The 18,380-nt window shown below is 44.5% G+C and overlaps 1 protein-coding gene across 1 annotated transcript in view; it reads left to right on the top strand.

Moving 5' to 3' along the window:
- si:ch211-274f20.2 (calnexin) overlaps window positions 1-18,380 on the top strand; it is a 107,361-nt gene that overhangs the window by 30,496 nt on the left and 58,485 nt on the right. Inside the window, exons 4-8 of the mRNA XM_060927587.1 lie at window positions 2,493-2,634; window positions 9,708-9,789; window positions 9,879-10,071; window positions 10,423-10,612; window positions 11,669-11,782. Coding sequence (XP_060783570.1) covers window positions 2,493-2,634; window positions 9,708-9,789; window positions 9,879-10,071; window positions 10,423-10,612; window positions 11,669-11,782 — 721 coding nt within the window. The remainder of the gene's footprint in view (window positions 1-2,492; window positions 2,635-9,707; window positions 9,790-9,878; window positions 10,072-10,422; window positions 10,613-11,668; window positions 11,783-18,380) is intronic.

The raw sequence follows: 18,380 nt of genomic DNA, 5'->3' as shown, positions 1-18,380 counted from the left end.
CGAGCTCGCAACCTGTGCAGTCTGCGCAGCTCAACCAACCGAATATCAGTCTTTGTTTTATGTGAGTTGTTGCAACTATGTATATACTGCTGTGCACCTCAATAAACCGAATGGTAATTAGTCTTTTGATTTTTCTGTGAGGATTGCCTTATGCAAAGAAAGACAGCATAGATGTTTTTTCCTCCCTATAAGTGGGGGGGACCGAACGAGGTGAATTTAAATCTGGGTGGGACGAGTCCCACCCTCTATCTGCGCCTGTGATTATGCGCCATGTTGTTGTAACTTTTTTTTTGAGAGACCCGCCGCCTACTTCAGCGCAGAATAGTGATGTTTGTGGCTTGTTGATGACGTGTAAGTCGGATGAATGCGACCTGGCGGTTCAGACTGAAGTCGCATATGAAAAGAGCAGATAGGAATTGGAATTAGGACCACATATCCAAACGGCCTGGGTCGGATTTGAAAAAATCGGATCTGTGTCGTTCATGTTGTCAATAAAAGATCGGATACAGGTCACATATGGGCAAAAAGATCGGATTTGAGTCACTTCAGCCTGCAGTGTGAACATAGCCTTAGGGACTCCATCTCCAGATTTTCTGTCAGGCTTTACTCCCTTAGCCTTTCCTACAAGTGGGTATAGCCACAAGGCAGCAGAGGTTTGAAATCAGAGTTTTCCTTCTCCTAGATGGGTTGCCATCCAAGGCTGACAAGCCCCATCTGCCCAAAGCAGCTGGTTTTAAGGCACCAGTGGACTGCCTTCACCCCTTCTTCTGTCAGTAAAAACAGTTCTGCCAGGTTCCAATTCTAAACCACACAAGAAGGCCAGGAACTGGACTTGGTTGTCAGAGGCTAATTGAGATGCACACCACTGGGAGCATTTTATAGGAAATGGGAGCTTATCCCCACTACCACCCCCAGCTATAACAACCTTTGGAACCAAGGTTTTCAAGTGCAGGTTAGCTTTTTATTTAAAAAAAAAAAAGACACTGGCAAACAAGTCCAAAGCATGAAGCCTAAACTAGAACAGGCAGAAAGTCAGACAATCAGCAAACAGTGTAATGTGGGCAAATCCAAAATCCATGAACTAATTAACAAGGCAATGTTAAAAACTAGAAAAGCAAGGTACAAATATACAGGGCTGGTTAAATCAGGTTAAGGCACACTGAGCATTACTTGGTGAATGTCCAGAGTCTGTTTAGATAGGGAGTGTTGTGATTGGGAATAGGTGCATATGATTAGAACTTGGTTGAGAGTGTACATGCTAGTGGAGTGTTATGCTAGGGATTGTCGTCTGTGATGGCCATATTTGTCGACTGTGGTGTGTTCTGGGACATGGAATTTCTGGTGGATTCCAGTGCTAGTGTGACATATAGTCATTAGCCTACATTGTTTTAAACAGTGCAACTTTGACTTAAAGGTGTAATAGTCAATATTTTTCATTTCTTGCTAGTACAAATAATGTGGAATATTATGAAAAAATAATACAAATAATCAAAAATAATAGTTTAAACTATTGTCTCAGAACAATTGTATTACGAAGCAGGAAAAAAAAAACAGTTTTGCCTTCCAGTCTGAATGTTTATTTGTACTCAGATTGGCCTCTTGTTAGTCATTTTATAGACATTCCCCCCAAGCCCCTTCATGTCCTCATAAATTATTATGAGAAGTTGTATGTTTGGAGAGTTGTAACTCAGGCTCAATGAGTAAAAGATCTCATCTCATCTCATCATCTTTAGCCGCTTTATCCTGTTCTACAGGGTCGCAGGCAAGCTGGAGCCTATCCCAGCTGACTACGGGCAAAAGGCGGGGTACACCCTGGACAAGTCGCCAGGTCATCACAGGGCTGACACATAGACACAGACAACCATTCACACTCAGTCAATTTAGAGTCACCAGTTAACCTAACCTGCATGTCTTTGGACTGTGGGGGAAACCGGAGCACCCGGAGGAAACCCACGCGGACAACATGCAAACTCCACACAGAAAGGCCCTCGCTAGCCACTGGGCTCGAACCCGGATCTTCTTGCTGTGAGGCGACAGCGCTAACCACTACACCACCGTGCCGCCCGTAAAAGATCATTCAAATCTTATTCAACTCCACCCATTTAACTATTAGAGGGTTTTTTTTTTCATGTATAGTATCTTACCTAATGCACCTTTTAAAGTATGTGGTTTTGTCAAGGTTTGCAAGTTTTCTTCCAGGAAAATTAATAACGTCAATTGTAACTGGTTTTACAGGGTTCTAAAGATGAAGACATTTTAGTCAAAAAGCACAATTTAGCTTTCTAAGCTACTATCTATCTATTGAACTGCAACCTACAATTTACTAACAATATTCACACACAATGTTCAGCAATTATTACAACTATAAAGTCATGGTAAAATATTTTGATAATAAATTTAATTTGACATTGATTTTTCTATCAGATGTTGACAAACTTCCAGTTGACAAACCCTGCACTATATACAAGTGATGCTGCACTATTTTTATTTAGGAGAATGGCTTTTAGAGGAGGCCAAGAATCAAGCCTCACCAGGAAACAAGGGCCTTGTCCTTAAGTCTCCTGGCCATCATCATGCTATTTCTGCATACCTGCGGACAGTGTACTACTTCAAAGAAAAACCTCTGTGCCTACAGTAAGCCTTTTCATTCATCTCAACTTATCACACATTTATTTTATTCATAAAAATGACTGGGCACCCTGTAATGCTATGACTTACACCTGTGATGTGGATGTAATTCAAATCAGGTCTGTAATGTGCTCATTCTAATACACTGCCTGGCCAAAGCAAAGTCACCATTTGATTTTAAATAAGCAAATACATAAGAACCTGTGATTGGATAATTATTGCAGCGATTGTGTTTCAGCTGGGAACAATTCTTTTAACTATAAACGATGCAGTGAGTAGCTTCTCATTTCTTAAACAACCATGTCAAAAGATGTATCCTCTGCTCATGGGAAAGATGTTACTGTGTTTCCAAAGGATCAAAATATTGGCCTGCATTCAGCAAAGAAAACAACAAAGGAGATTGCTGAAACTACTGGAATTGGGTTAAGAACTGTCCAACATATTATTAAAACCTGGAAGGACAGTGGCAAACTATCACTTTTGTGGACAAAATGTGGCTGGAAAAAAATCCTAATTGACCATGATCAGAGATCACTTAAATGCTTGTTGTTGAATTGTGTAAAAAAAAAAAATTGACAGTAGAACTCACAGCTATGTTTAATAATGAAATTTAGAACATTTCCACACTCACAATGTGATGAAAACTCACAGGATTGGTACTAAACAGTTGTGTGGCCATAAGAAAACCACTTGTTAGTGACACTATTAATGTGTACAGGTAGATGTTAACCTGCTAGGCTCTAGGCCTACCGCACTGGACAGAGTTTTGTGTTCCAACCGCCTTCCCTACACTCTGCAACCAGATCTGTGTATTTCACCCTCTTCCTTTCATGGGCTGCCTCCAACCCCTCCTCCCAAGGCATAGTCAGCTCTACCAGCAGCACTGATTTTATGCCCATTGACCAGAGCACCATGTCTGGTTGCAGTGTTGTGCTGCAAATCTCTGTTGGAAAATGGAGCTGCCTACCTAGGTCAACCTCCAATCTCCACTCCATCCCAGAAGAGAGGAGAGAGGGTGCTGGTCTCCTGGTGATGATATCTGTGGACTCCCCTTGCCTCTGTAAATGGATTATTGTCTGACTCCCTTGGCTCACCTCTTGCCTCTTTCTCTCCACCACCTCTGCAAGTGTTCTGAGCACCTGGTCATGTCTCCACCTGAATTGGCCCTGTGCAAGAGTGGGTCTGCAGCTTGCCAAAATGTGCTGGAGGGAGGCGTTGGTGGTTCCACAAAGCTCACAGGCTTGCTCCATACTCAGCCACTGGTGCAAATTGCAGGGGGAGGGGAGGGTGTCATAGGTTGCCTGAATAAGGAAACTGAGTTGGGCTTGTGGCAGCTTCTATAAGTCTACCCAGCTCACTACCCGGCTCACCACCCCTCCCACGTTGTCCAGCTCCCCTTTTGCCCCTGTGCTGTGGCCTTCACCCTGTACTCCTCCTGAGCCATCCTCGTGACCTCAGAAATAACAAGGTCCTTCCTCTGCTTCTTGCTGGCTCTGGACCACAAGATGGGTGGGTCACTCCATCCAAGGCCTGCCCATCCTGATTGGACTGTTCCCACTACCTCCCTGCGTTGCAGCCTGCCCACTGCTTTTTCCACTCCTCCTCCACCCTTCATTTCCTCTCTGTCTCCACATAGGCATGCATGTCCCTCACAGACTCATCAACTGAGTCCCTCAGCTCCATCACTAGCCTTGCCTTCTCCTGCCTGTACCCAAGGGTAATGGATTTTAGGGGTAGCTGCAGTGTATTCCTCCCATACAGACTTGCTGTTGAGAAGCACTTCAAGAGTCCCAGCCATTTGCAGATGAATGAGTTGGCTTTTGCTTCCATCCTGCTTACGGTTGTAGAGGTGACTTCACACAGTTTCAGTGGCCGCATTACCCTTGAGTACAATATGAAGCTATAGCACCACACCTTGTACTTTCCAGGTAGCTGACTTGAATCAATCTTAGCCAGGCCTGCTGACAGCTGCTAGCCTCTTCAGGAGCCTAGTTTGAAGCAGGTGTGTGATGTCATCCATGAAGCTCCTTAGAGGCGGGAGCCTCCAGCCTGCTGGCAAGCAGACTCTGCCAACCACCTGCCTTGCTCCAATCAAGATCACTTCGAAGGCAGCAATGAAGAGGATGGGGGCGATGAAACACCCCAACACCAGTTTCTGCCAGATGGTGGTGGAATATTGCAGTGTGAAACACATCTGAAAATCCTCAAAATATCTCATAACCATAACCTTGATATTTATCATCAAGATAAACATCACTACTCAGGACAAAAGGCTTCAATTTGCTAGGGAGCATAAAGACTGGACTCTGGAGCAATGGGAAAAGGTTAGGTGGTTTGATAAGTCCAGATTTACTCTATTCCTGAGTGATGGGTATGTCAGGGTAAGAAGGGAAGTGCATGAAGTGATGCATCCATCATGCATAGTCAAGTCAACTTTATTGTCAAATACAAGGCCGATTGCTCTAAGACAACGAGGGAGGTTCAGCCTCCTCTAAAAATTCTGGATCTGAAATAGCAATGTTATAACATTGCTATTTCAGATCCAGAATCATAGAAATATATATGTGCTCAACCCAACTACAGTGCGAAATCATTCCGTTATAACTTTCCCCAGTTCGCCTAATGTGCGCGTGAGTTTTTCCCCCTCGTGACAGCGCGATGCAGCCCAGCCTCAGTGCACTTCACTGGCATTTGGGAGCGATGCGCTTTTCAATCTCAAAATGCAAGACGGTTATTGGACAAATACTGCGAAAACGCCCGTCCACGGAGTCCCACGGACTCCCAGCCTCAGTGGCCTTCAATGGCATTTGGGAGCGATGCGCTTTTCAATATCAAAATGCAAGACGGTTATTGGACAAATACTGCAAAAATGCCCGCCTACGGACTCCAAGCCTCACAGTGGGAGGGACATGGCAGTTTCCGCGAGGAGATTGGTGAAAGTGGCCGGATATTTTCTTTGATTGACAGCTCGTTTCAACTATAGACAGGCAGTGGTGAATCTCAGTTCAGTCCCATGCGGATTCACAAGTGCTGTGGTGTATTGTAAGAGATCAGCTTACATTTCGATTTCATTCATTACATACGGTTTCTACCAGCTTTTTTAGTTTGTATACATTTTCATTGTAAATAAAGTGTAAATATAGTGTTGTCAAGTTTGCTATCTTAGTTCCAGAAATTTCGTTTATTTGAGTGACTGAACTTGAACTTGAGGGGGCTAGTCAGCTAGCAAGAAAGCTGCGCACGGATGCCAAGCATTGCTGATTTAATTTTGGCGAAGCCATTTGCCAGTCTTCCTTTCGAGGAAAAAATTTAAATTAAAGAGCAGGGTAGACCAACGCCTCAAATTGACTTGGTGAAAAAGGTAGGGAATAATACTCGTTCCTTTCAGCTCTCCTGGTACGAGAAAGTGAATTGGCTAACAGCAAGTATCCCACATCAACAACAGTAAATAGGCTACTTTAGTAATATGTCATGGATGAACCAAAAATATAGAATCTATTTAAAATGTTTATGCTGAGTATATTATATTGGAATATATATTTTTCTGGATATGAATTAAACACAGCTACAATTTGGAAAACATTTTTAAACAAAAACACAGCCGAGAACATTCCACACTACAGACCTGGATTAAAAGTGAAGGGTTATCAAAATTGTCAATAAAACATTTCTCAGTCAAATTAAGTAAAATATAGGGAAAGTGTCATTGAATGAAATGTGTGGCACCCAGCTCTATGTTTGGCTCCCCAAGGTCAGTGCTTGTGCCTATTCCAGAACACTCTGCTGTTACTGCTGAGGTTCCTGACAAAGAGCTGCTTTCAATAATGATCAATTTTTAAACAACATGCCACAATTTTGAAATATAAAATGTTAAAATATACCCCCCCCAACACCACCATCATGTATATTGGACAGTAGGCTAATGGGGCAAAAGAACCTGTTATTTCACAGTTTGTGACCCTGCCAACAATCAGCCAGATCAGAGGCAAGAGTATGGGCAAAATTGATGTGTTTTTTCTTTTTTCTTTTAAAATCTGGAAATATCGTAACCGACCAGCCTCCCCTGTTTGAAAGACTACCAGCCGCCACTGGTCAAATATGCTATACATGCTCGACATACAGCACAGATGAAATTTCAGTCCTCTTTGACCCATGGTGCAAACAGGCAATGCAATAAATAAAAATAGAATAATTGAAAAAAACAAACAATATAAACACTCCTAGATAGGAACTAGACATGGACTAATCACTCAGACAAACAATATAAACAGTATAAATAAACAGTATAAACACTAGATAAGAACAAGACATAGACTAAACACTCAGACAATATAAACAGTATAAACACTCTAGATATGAACTAGATGTAGACTAAACACTCATACATACATACATACATACATACACACACATAAATTGGTTCAAATAACCAAACAGTCAAGGGCACTTGAGGTATAGCAGGTAAACATGAAACATGAAATAAGCAGTATAAACAAACTAGCAGCTGTTAAGATGAGGTAGTGCGGAATAGTGCAAATGAGCGAGGTAAAGTGAGATGTGCGGTTCCTGAGTTCAGTGTGTTAATGAACGATGAGATGTATATATGTGTGTGTGTTGGGGGGGAAACTGTGAGGATGACATGTCAGATGCTGAAGGGGGGTGTGCGAGCAGAATTTGTGGCAGGGGACAGAGGGGGGAGGAGGGGCAGAACAGGGAGGCAGTTGAGCCTCCTGACTGCCTGGTGAAAGAAACTGTTCTTGAGCCTGCTGGTTTTGGCCCGGAGACTCTGCAGTCTCCTCCCCAATGGCAGCAGGCTGAAGAGGCTGTGAGATGGGTGGGTGGGGTCACCTGCAATCCTGATGGCTTTTCGGGTGAGGCGGGAGTTATAAATATCCATTAGAGAAGGGAGAGAGACACCAATGATCCTCTCAGCTGCTCTCACGATGCGCTGCAGAGACTTGCAGCAGGACACGGTGCAGGCGCCGTACCACACGGTGATGCAGCTGGTCAGAATGTTCTCGATGGTGCCTCTGTAGAAAGTGTGCATGATGGGGGCCGGGGCTCTTGCTCTCCTCAGTTTGTGGAGGAAGTACAGACGCTGTCGGGCTTTTTTGGCCAGTGATGCGGTGTTGTTGCTCCAGGACAGGTCTTCAGAGATGTGCACACCCAGAAACTTGGTGCTGCTCACCCTCTCCACTGCAGCACTGTCGATAGATAGTGGAGCATGCTGGGTGTGCGCTCTCCTGAAGTCCACAACAATCTCCTTCGTCTTCTCCACGTTCAGATGGAGATTGTTGTCCTTGCACCACATGGCCAAGCGGCTCACCTCACTCCTGTAGATTGTCTCATCGCCATTGTTGATGAGACCCACCACAGTCGTGTCATCCGCAAACTTAATGAAGAGATTTGAGCTGGATGTTGGTGTGCAGTCGTGGGTCAGCAGAGTGAAGAGGAGAGGAGGCTTAGCACACATCCTTGGGGGGCCCCCGTGTTCAGTGTGATGGTGCTGGAGGAGTTGTTGCCGACCCGTACAGTCTGTGGTCTCCCCGTCAGGAAGTCCAGCAGCCAGTTGCACAGGGAGGTGTTGAGTCCCAGCTGGTCCAGTTTATGAATGAGCTGCTGAGGAATGATTGTGTTGAATGCTGAGCTAAAGTCTATGAACAGCATTCTGACATATGAGTCTTTTGTCTCCAGGTGGGTGAGGGCTGAGTGGAGGGCAGTGGAGATGGCGTCATCGGTTGAACGGTTGGACTGATATGCAAACTGGAAAGGATCCAGGGCGGGGGGGGGGAGGGCAGACTGGATATGCCTCATGACTAGCCGCTCAAAGCACTTCATGAGGATGGGAGTGAGTGCGACAGGGCAGTAGTCATTGAAGCAGGAGGGAGACGGCTTCTTCGGGACCGGGATGATGGTGGTGGTTTTGAGGCACGTGGGGACAACAGCCTGGCTCAACGAGATGTTGATGTCTATAAAGACATCTGTGAGCCACTGTACAAGCCACTGGAGGCAGTGTTATGATCTGTGGTTGCTTCAGTTGGTCAAGTTGAGGCTCAGCAATGTTATGGGACAATAAAGTCAGCTAATGACTTGAATGGACTGAATGACCAGGCTATTACATCAATGGATTTTTTTCTTCCCTGATGACATGGGAATAAAATTAGTGCTCAGATTGTGAAATAGTGGTTCAGGAAGCTTGAGGAATTGTTTTCACACATTGGCCACCACAGAGTCCCAACTTTAATCCCACTGAGAATCTTTGTGAGGTGCTGGAGAAGACTTTATGCAGTGGTTTGACTCTCCCATCTTTGACACAAGATCTCAATGAAAAATGAATACAACTCTGGACTGAAATAAGTGTTGTGACATTGCATAAGTTTATCGAAGCAATGTCATGGCGAATGCATTCTGTAGTCAAAGCTAAAGGTGGTCCAACCAAATATTAAAGTGTGCAACTTTTTTTTTTTAGCAAGGAAGTATACATTATCGTTTATTTAGTAACAACTCATTTACAAAGACTAGTATACCAAATGGTATGGCAGAGATTTAATAATGAGTTTAAAATGTGCTGTTATTTAACAATTATTTAATGGGTCTCTAATGTACTTTGTAACAATCAGTAAAAGGGCCAAAACAGAGGCTGGTGAACTGTTCATACAAAAAATGACAAGTGAAGATAACTTGAATAAAGGAAATGGTACTAATACTAAGATAACATTACATATAAAAACCTTTATGCCTATTTCGAGAGATGTTTATTGAAATTCAAGCTTCAAATTGTCTTATTCTTTTAGCAATGATGTTCCACACATTAAATGTGTACTGTGAATGTATGCATAGTGTGTATACTATAAATAGTTAATAAGTGCAATGTGTCATTCATTAATATATTATAAATTGGAAAATTGTTGGCAAATTGTTGTGATATAAGAGGAATAAAACACCTTTGGATGTACTGTTATAGAAAAATTTATAAATCCATGCCAGGGCTGCAGCATACCACGCTGTCATTATTTTCTGTTAACTGCACATCCAGTCACGTGTTATTGCTTAATTATATGTTTAACTGATCTACACAGGTATGAAGTTTTCTTCCAAAATGGGATTGACTGTGGAGGAGGCTACATAAAGTTACTGTCTCATTCAGACAACCTGCATTTGGTGCGAGCATTACTAATGTCACTAGCACAGTTTATGACAAGCATTCCATCATTACGTAGACTGAATGTGTTTGTTTGTTGTTCTTTTAGAGTCAGTTTAATGATGCCACACCATACAACATTATGTTTGGTCCAGACAAATGTGGAAGTATATACAAAGTTCATTTCATCTTCCGCCACCGTAACCCATTGACAGGGATGTATGAGGAGAAACATGCCCGGCAGCCTGAGACTGACCTGAGTGACTATTTCACTGACCATAACCCTCATCTCTACACTCTCAGTGAGTGTTAACAAGAGCACAACATCAGGCCTGAAATCACTGAGCCAGGCTTGGGTTGGATTGAGATGTTTCAGAACCTTAATTGCATCACACTAATAATGTAAAACAAGTAGGCAGCAGCAACATTTTCCTTATAAAATAGTCTAACTTACTCTGCCAGTATGATTATTATAGATAAATTATAACTCGGACATGATCTGTCAACAGCAAAAGTGTTGGAAAACATGGAAATTGCATTAATCTGAGAAGTATTTTTAATTCTCCTATTGCATATTTGCAACTCTGGTGTGTTCCATTTCAAAATAAACCATGACAGAAGACTAATTTAAAAAACAAACCCTTGTTTTTCAGATTTGTATCCTGACAACACATTTGAAATTCTCATTGACCAAACACTAGTCAATAACGGCAGTCTACTAGAGGACATGGATCCACCCATGATGCCTCCCCGTGAGATAGAGGACCCAGGAGATACTAAACCCTTTAACTGGGATGACAGACGCCTCATCCCAGATCCCTCTGTAACAAAACCCCATGACTGGTATCTTTATGCTTCATGTTTTATTCACTATTCAGCACTATTTGCTGATTGACTAAAACCATATCTACTGATTTTATAGCAATACAATAATTATGACACCAATTTAGAACACCCAATACATATTAAATATTATCTCAGTTATTTGAAATATAAATAGTATTTATGGAAAAGACATACAAAACCCTTGCTTGCCCTTCCTCCTGATGGCAGATATGTCATCTATGTAAACTCTAGAGACTTTTGTGTGAAATTCCCAGGAGATCAGCAGTTTCTGAAATATTCAAAGCAGCCCATCTGGCACTAACATCCATGCCATGATCAAAGTCACAGAGATCACACTGTTCTTTCATTCAGATGTTTGATATGAACAATAACTGAAGCTCTTGACCTGTATCTGCATTATTTTATGCATTGTGCTGCTGCCACATGGTTAGCTGATGAGAACTGCATGAATGTACAGGTGTTCCTAATAAAGTGGACAGTGAGTGTATATTGGTTAAAGCAAGAATGTCTCAGCCTGCTCCTGAAGATAATACATTATTAGTCTATTATATATACCTATAGATCTGGATCTAATCTATAATACATCAAATCAAAATATTTTGCAAATGAAAATAACTGTTTATATTGCATACTTTTGTGCTGATGTTCTAAAAAGGGAGCTACTCAATGATGACCTCAAATTTGAATCTTTAAATACTGCTGAACACATGCAGTTATGGAGAGACTGACAAACACTCACTATGCCATAACACAGTGCTTTACTACAGTAACTGCGCTACACTGCAAAAAATATCTGAGCAAGTGAAAATATCTTGAAAATAGTTGAAATGATCTAGCATTTCCGATTAGAAGAATACAAGACACCAATTCTGAAATTATTAAACCTAGTTCTAGATTGCAACCAACTCATTCTAAGATGTTTTATCAAGTAAAAATATCTGTCCATGCCGCAAGATAATTTCACTAGTATTAAGTAATTTTCTCCTCAAATTCAGTTTTCAGTAGTATAGGTAATAATGGCAGATTTAGTCTCTCTCTATATTGTGTGTAAAGGGATGAAGAAGCTCCTCAGTTTATTGCTGACCCTACAGCACAGAAACCTACTGGCTGGATAGAAGAGGAAGAGCCCTTTGTCCCAGACCCAGAGGCTCATGCTCCATATGACTGGTGTGTAAGGCACTTCACCACACATAACTGTGTTCACGAGTTCCAATTCACACTCACAACATTGCTTTAACCTGTGACTGTATGATGCGCTTCATACTCACACTCTCTTTATCCTGTAAGTATACTGATACATTATACAGCCCTGATTCCAAAACCACTGGGACTCTGTGTAAAACAAATAAGAGAATGCAATGGTTTGCAATGCTTATTCAGACTGATAAACTTTATTGTTTTTTTTTTTGGGGGGGGGAAGCCCACTCATTCTGAATTTGATGCCTGCAACACCTTCCAAAAAAGTTGGGACAGGGGCATGTTTACCACTGTGTTACATCACTGTATGAATCTGAGCAGGTGGGTGGAGCACAGAAGCACGGCAGGCCAGAACTGAGTTCCCAAAACTCTTATTTTTAAAGATATAGATAGCTTTTCAGCCAACTGCACCACCAGTGCACACTCGCTCTCTCACACACACACATTTCTGGTTGAGAGAGGGCTCCCTTTCTCTGCTCTCCCTCTCCTTTTATAGGGCGTGGTCACTGGGGAAGACACACAAACGCAGGTTAACTCATCAGGTGCAGTGATTCTGCCACTTACCTTCCCTGACTCCGCCCTCCATTCACAGACCAACGCTTGACCATGCCCCTGCTGCCACATACCCCCACCGCCCGACTCAGGCCGGGGAGCCATCCGGCCTGCAGCTGACTCCCCCCCCCCCCCCGACGGGAGAGGAAATCCGCCACAGCCATCTGTGCCCCTGGCCTGTGGACCACCTTGAACTTAAAGAGCTGGAGTGCCAGATACCAATGGGTGATCCGTGCATTGGCATCCTCCATGTGGTGGAGTCACTGGAGGGGCACGTGGTCCGAACAGAGAGTGAAAGGGCGTCCCAGTAGGTAGTAGCGGAGGGTGAGGACCGCCCACTTGATGGCGAGGCACTCCTTTTCTATGGTGCTGTACCAGCCCTCACGCACCAACAGCTTCCGGCTGATGTACAGCACTGGATGATCCTCCCCCTCCACCTCCTGGGACAGAACAGCCCCCAGCCCTCTGTCCGATGAGTCTGTCTGCAAAACAAAGGGGAGAGAAAAGTCAGGGGAATGTAACAATGGCCCCTCACACAGTGCAGCCTTTACCTAAGAGAAAGCCCACTGGCATTGCTCCGCCCACTGGCATTGCTCCATCCACTGGACAGGATCTGGTGCCCCCTTTTTAGTGAGATCAGTCAGCGGGCTGGTGACATCCGAATAATTGGGTATAAACCTACGATAGTAGCCAGCCAGCCCAAGGAACTGCCTCACCCCCTTTTTGGTCTTGGGCAGGCCGCAATCGCTGCTGTCTTATTAATTTGGGGACACACCTGCCCATTGCCCAAGTGGAAGCCCAGATACCGTACTTCCACCCACCCAATCGCACACTTCTTCGGGTTGGCTGTGAGACCCGCTCGCCTCAGCGACCTAAGGATGGCCCTTAGATGTTGTAAGTGTCGCGGTCAGTCATTACTATAAATACTGATGTCGTCCAAGTATGCGGCCGCGTAGGTGGCGTGGGGGCGGAGGACTCTATCCATAAGCCGCTGGAACGTAGCAGACAGCCCAAAAGGAAGTGTGACAAACTGGTGTAAGCCAAACAGTGTGGAAAAGGCTGTTTTCTCTTGGGATAATGGAGTCAAGGGGATCTGCCAATATCCCTTTGTCAAATCCAGTGTTGAATAAAAATGAGCCGTGCCTAGTCAATCAAGCAACTCGTCAATACGAGGCATTGGGTACGCATCGAATTTAGACACCGCGTTGACTTTTTTCTATAGTCCACACAGAACCAGACCGACCCATCGGCCTTGGGAACCAAGACCACCGGGCTGCTCCAGTCACTGTGGGACTCCTCGACGATGTCCATGTCGAGCATGGCCTCGAGTTCTTCCCGAACCACCTTTTACTTGTGTTCGGGCAGCCTGTAAAGGTGGCTGCGCACTACCACGCCTGGGGGCGTCTCAATGTGGTGTTCTATGAGGCGGCTGCAGCCGGGCAGGGGTGAGAACATGTCCGAAAATTCTGTCTGCAACTGGGCAACCTCCGTGAGTTGGGTCGGGGAGAGGTGGTCTCCACAGGGGACCGGAGTGGTAGGCGACGTCAATGTTCCCTTTTAAACCTCCAGCCCCAGCTCTGCCTTCTCTGGAACCAACGCCACCAATGCCACGGGGACCTCCTTGTTCCAAAGTTTTAGCAGATTGAGGTGGTAAATTTGTAACGCCCCACCCCTGTCCGTTCGCCTCACCTCATAATTGACGTCCCCGACTCGCTGTGTGACCTCAAAGGGTCCTTGCCACTTGATCAATTTGGAGCTCGACGTAGGCAACAACACGAGTACTTTATCTCCTGGTGTGAACTCCCTAAGGCGCGTGCCCCTGTTGTACAGGCAGATTTGCCATTCTTGGGCCTGCCGCAAATTCTCCTGGGTTAGGTGTGTGAGTGTGTGGAGTTTTGCGCGCAGATCGATAATGTATTGAATTTCGTTTTTGCTTGTTAAAAGTCCCTCCTCCCAATTTTCCCGCAGAACATCTAAAATGCCACGCGGCTTATGCCCATATAATAATTTGAATGGGGAGAACCCCATGGAGGCTTGTGGGACCTCTTGGACTGCGAATAACGGGGGCTCAAGCCATTTATCCAAGTTGCGTGCATCCTCGCTTACAAATTTCTTAAGTTTTTGAGGGTGCGATTAAACCGTTCGACTAAGCCATCCGTTTGTGGGTGATAAATGCTGGTGCGAATAGGCTTAATTCCCAGTAAAGGCCTCTGCATGCTCTTGCGACAAGGCTTTCGCAGATAGCTTTTCGCAGACAGTTGTAATTTATTGTTGAGCGGGGGAATAGGCATGCGCGATGTTATTCACCGGCACAACGCAAGGGGGCACGAAGTCGCTAGGAGTAGTTGGTGGGTGTGGTTAGTGGAGTGTTTATCCTCCGGTTACTTATAATGACTAGAACTTTTTATTTTTTATAATGACTAGAACTGGAGTCGTATAGATGTACGTACTTCCTCAATCAACTGCTCTTCATGCTGCTCCATCTTCGCTCGTGTTTTTAAAAATGCCGGTTGTGAAAACAAAACAAACCGGGAAAGTAGGGAAGCGGAAGTGCGTGTACAATGGATGTAGAGTGGACCAATCAGAGCCCTCTTGTCTGCGACGCTGTCTGCGAGGCTTCTGCGGTGGTCACAATTTTTGGGAGGTGCACGCAGAGCGTCTGCGAAGGTGGGGGGGCTACGCAGACACTGTCTGCAACACCGTCTGCGAGGACTGGGTTGTCAGCATAAATTGGCCTTAACCCATACAGTTCGCACAGTGTTCATGACATAAACGTAGTGCCTTGATCAGTCAGAATCTCTTTGGGGATTCCAACTCGGGAGATGACGCAGAAGAGCACCTCTGCAATACTATGTGCTGAGATATTGCAAAGAGGTACTGCTTCCGGATATCGTGTTGCATAGTCCACCAGAACTAAAATAAAGCAATACCCTCGTGTTGACCGATCTAATGGCCCTACAAGATTCATCCCAATTCTTTCGAACGGGGTCTCAATTAATGGCAGAGGGCGCAAAGGCACTTTTGGAATAGCCGCTGGATTTACTAACTGGCATTCGCGGCACGCCGTACACCACCTACGGACATCGCCACGAATCCCTGGCCAATAGAACCGGGCCATTATTCGGGCGAGTGTCTTATCCTGCCCCAAGTGTCCAGCCATGGGATTAAAGTGAGCCGCCTGGAATACAAATTCCCGGCGGCTCTTTGGGATCAAAAGCTGTGTTATTGGCTCCTTAGTCTGAGTGTCCTGCGTCACTCAGTATAATCTATCCTTAATGATGGAAAAATAGGGGAAGGATGGTGTGGCGTTTGGCTGGAGTGTTTGACCATCGATTACTCTCACTTGGTCAAATGCATGCTGCAGAGTCTCATCTCGCGACTGCTGTAACGGGAAATCTGCTAGGGATTCTCAGAGAGAGGGAGGAGGAGCCTGCTGCTCCTCACTCTGATGCGGTGATGAGGTAGACGGCTCTGTGACAGCTGCTCCCGCCAATGCCACACCAGGACCTCCCCCCGCTAAACTATGGCAGGCCCCACTCTTCACTAAATGAGTCATTAATTCCCCAAATCCCAGCCAATCAGTCCCCAAAATTATCGAGTGGGTAAGGCGAGGATTAACTGCCGCCTTTACTCTAAATTTCTCCCCTCGAAATAGAATGTGGACCGACAATAAAGGGTAGTTGTGAACAACCCCATGCGCACACAACACCTTCACCAATTGTGCTCTACCCAATCCCTTGTCTTGCACCAGGCTTTGGTGGATTGAGGTCTGATTACAGCCGGAGTCCACCAAAGCCTGATACGTATCCCCTTGGATACTCACCGGTATGCGATACGCTCCAGCCCGAACGAGGGCGGTCCCTGGCGTGTCAGGGATCCGGACCACCGCACCCACCTTGTATTGTTGTGCATGTGGGAGCAAATGATGTTTTCAGAGAACAGCTGTTTGTCCAAAATGATTTCAGAAAACTTTTTTTCTGATCTCTATAAGACTAGAATACAATCTTTTATCAGTGGCTCACTCCCTGCAAGGGGAAGCTTTGCATTTACTTGACTCTTCAGTCTTAACACCCGGCTTGGAAAAACTTTTTTTATTTGGTATGAATTTCATAGACAATTTTAACCTTTTCTGGAATCGCAGAGAATTCTTCAAGCCAAATACCACTGAACTCAGCCAGATTGGGACCAAAGTTTTAGCTAATCACTACAGCCTCTCTCTCTAGCATGCATTCTTTTCTCAGCCAACATTGAGCAGAACTGCTGATAAGTGCTCACAGACTGACCCAGTTAGTTATCAACAATACCTCTGCAAAGTCAAAACAACTACCCATGCAAGCACAGCAGAGATGCTTCAACAAGGACACACATCCATCTGGGGCAGACTGCCAAGAACCATCTGGGGCAGACTGCCAAGGACCTCAACAAATCACATGCAGAAAGTGAGCATGTTGTTAACAATGGGCAGCCACAGATATCTGCATCGCCCATCCAGATTGAGGACCTGACCAAAGACCATCATGCCAAGGCTGCATCATCCACATCTCGACCCCATGCAAGTATCACAGAGACTGTCTCTGTGGTGACTGTCTCCCTGACAGTCATGGAGACACTCACAAAGACCTCACCAAAGTCCCAATCTCAGTCTCGCTCTTCTGACTTTGTTGTACTATCTCCGTCTCCCCCCTGCATGGATTTCCCTAAAAGTATGCAGAGACTGCTGCCAATGGCTGCACTCTCTTTTTCCAGCCCAAATCATTCGTGACGAGCAGTGTACCCAGTTCATCGAAAATCAACCAACAGACTGAATTGTGTTCGCCCAGGACTTTCAGCTGGCTACCAATCTTTTTCACCATCTAAAAAATACATGACATCTCCAATCCTTCTCCCTCCCAACCTCATGGAACATACAGAGAGTCTTGTATGATGTGCTGTGGGTCCCTGCATTGGGTGTAGTTTTGAAAACAAGCTGGGACCCAGTATGCCTATGCCATTCTCTATTCCTGTGTTGATAAGAAATAGAAAACATAGAGCATATTTAACCCAGGGGGTAAACCAGTCTAGTCTCCTTCCTGTTTCAAAACATCAGAGTGCCCAAGCGGATATTACTTCTAGACTTTCTGTAAAGCTAGCTCTTCTGAACGTTAGATCACTTTCAAACAAGTCATTTTTAATTAATGATCTTATTTGCAAACACAATCTTGATTTTTTGCTTCTAACTGAAACATGGCTGGATCAAGCAAATAGTGCTACCACCCTTATTGAAGCAGCTCCTCCAAATTTTAATTTCATGAGTGCTACCCGACATGGGAAAGGTGGAGGGATTGCAAATGTATTCAAAGCCTCTTTTCAATGTAAACAGTCCTCACTTGGTGATTTTACATCCTTTGAACACTTATGTGCACTTGTTACATGCTCTCCTAACATATTATTAACTATTTACAGGCCTCCGAGACATTCAGCCAAAGTTTTTCTGGAAGAGTTTGGTGAACTGTTGTCAGTCATTTGCTTAGAGTTTGACTGTCTTATTATATCTGGGGATTTTAACTTGCATGTAGATAATCCTGAAAACACTTATGCCAGAGAACTACTTGCACTTATTGACAGCTTCAACCTAATACAACATGTACAGGGGCCGACCCACTCTCGTGGTCATACCCTTGACCTCATTATCACAAAGGGTCTTACTGTTTCTACTACTGTTGTTGACCTGGCCTTATCTGATCATTTCTGTTTTCTCTGATGTTTCTATGTCCCCTCACATTCAGAACAGCTCAACGACTATGGGTAGGAGAGTCATAAATGACAACACGCGTTCTGTTTGAGCAAGCTCTCTCTCGGATCTCAACTAAAATGTCAGACTCTGTAGACGACTTACTGGAAATTTTTAATTTAAATATGACCCAAATTATGGATGATATTGCTCCATTCAAAATCACAAGAGTCAATGACAAGCAGAAAGCACCATGGAAGCAATACCCAGCTGTTAAATTGCTAAAGAGAGAATGTAGGAAGACTG

This window comes from Neoarius graeffei, chromosome 8, assembly GCF_027579695.1.
Source record: "Neoarius graeffei isolate fNeoGra1 chromosome 8, fNeoGra1.pri, whole genome shotgun sequence".
Taxonomy (NCBI): Eukaryota; Metazoa; Chordata; class Actinopteri; order Siluriformes; family Ariidae; genus Neoarius; species Neoarius graeffei.
This window is presented reverse-complemented; position numbering and strand designations above follow the sequence as displayed.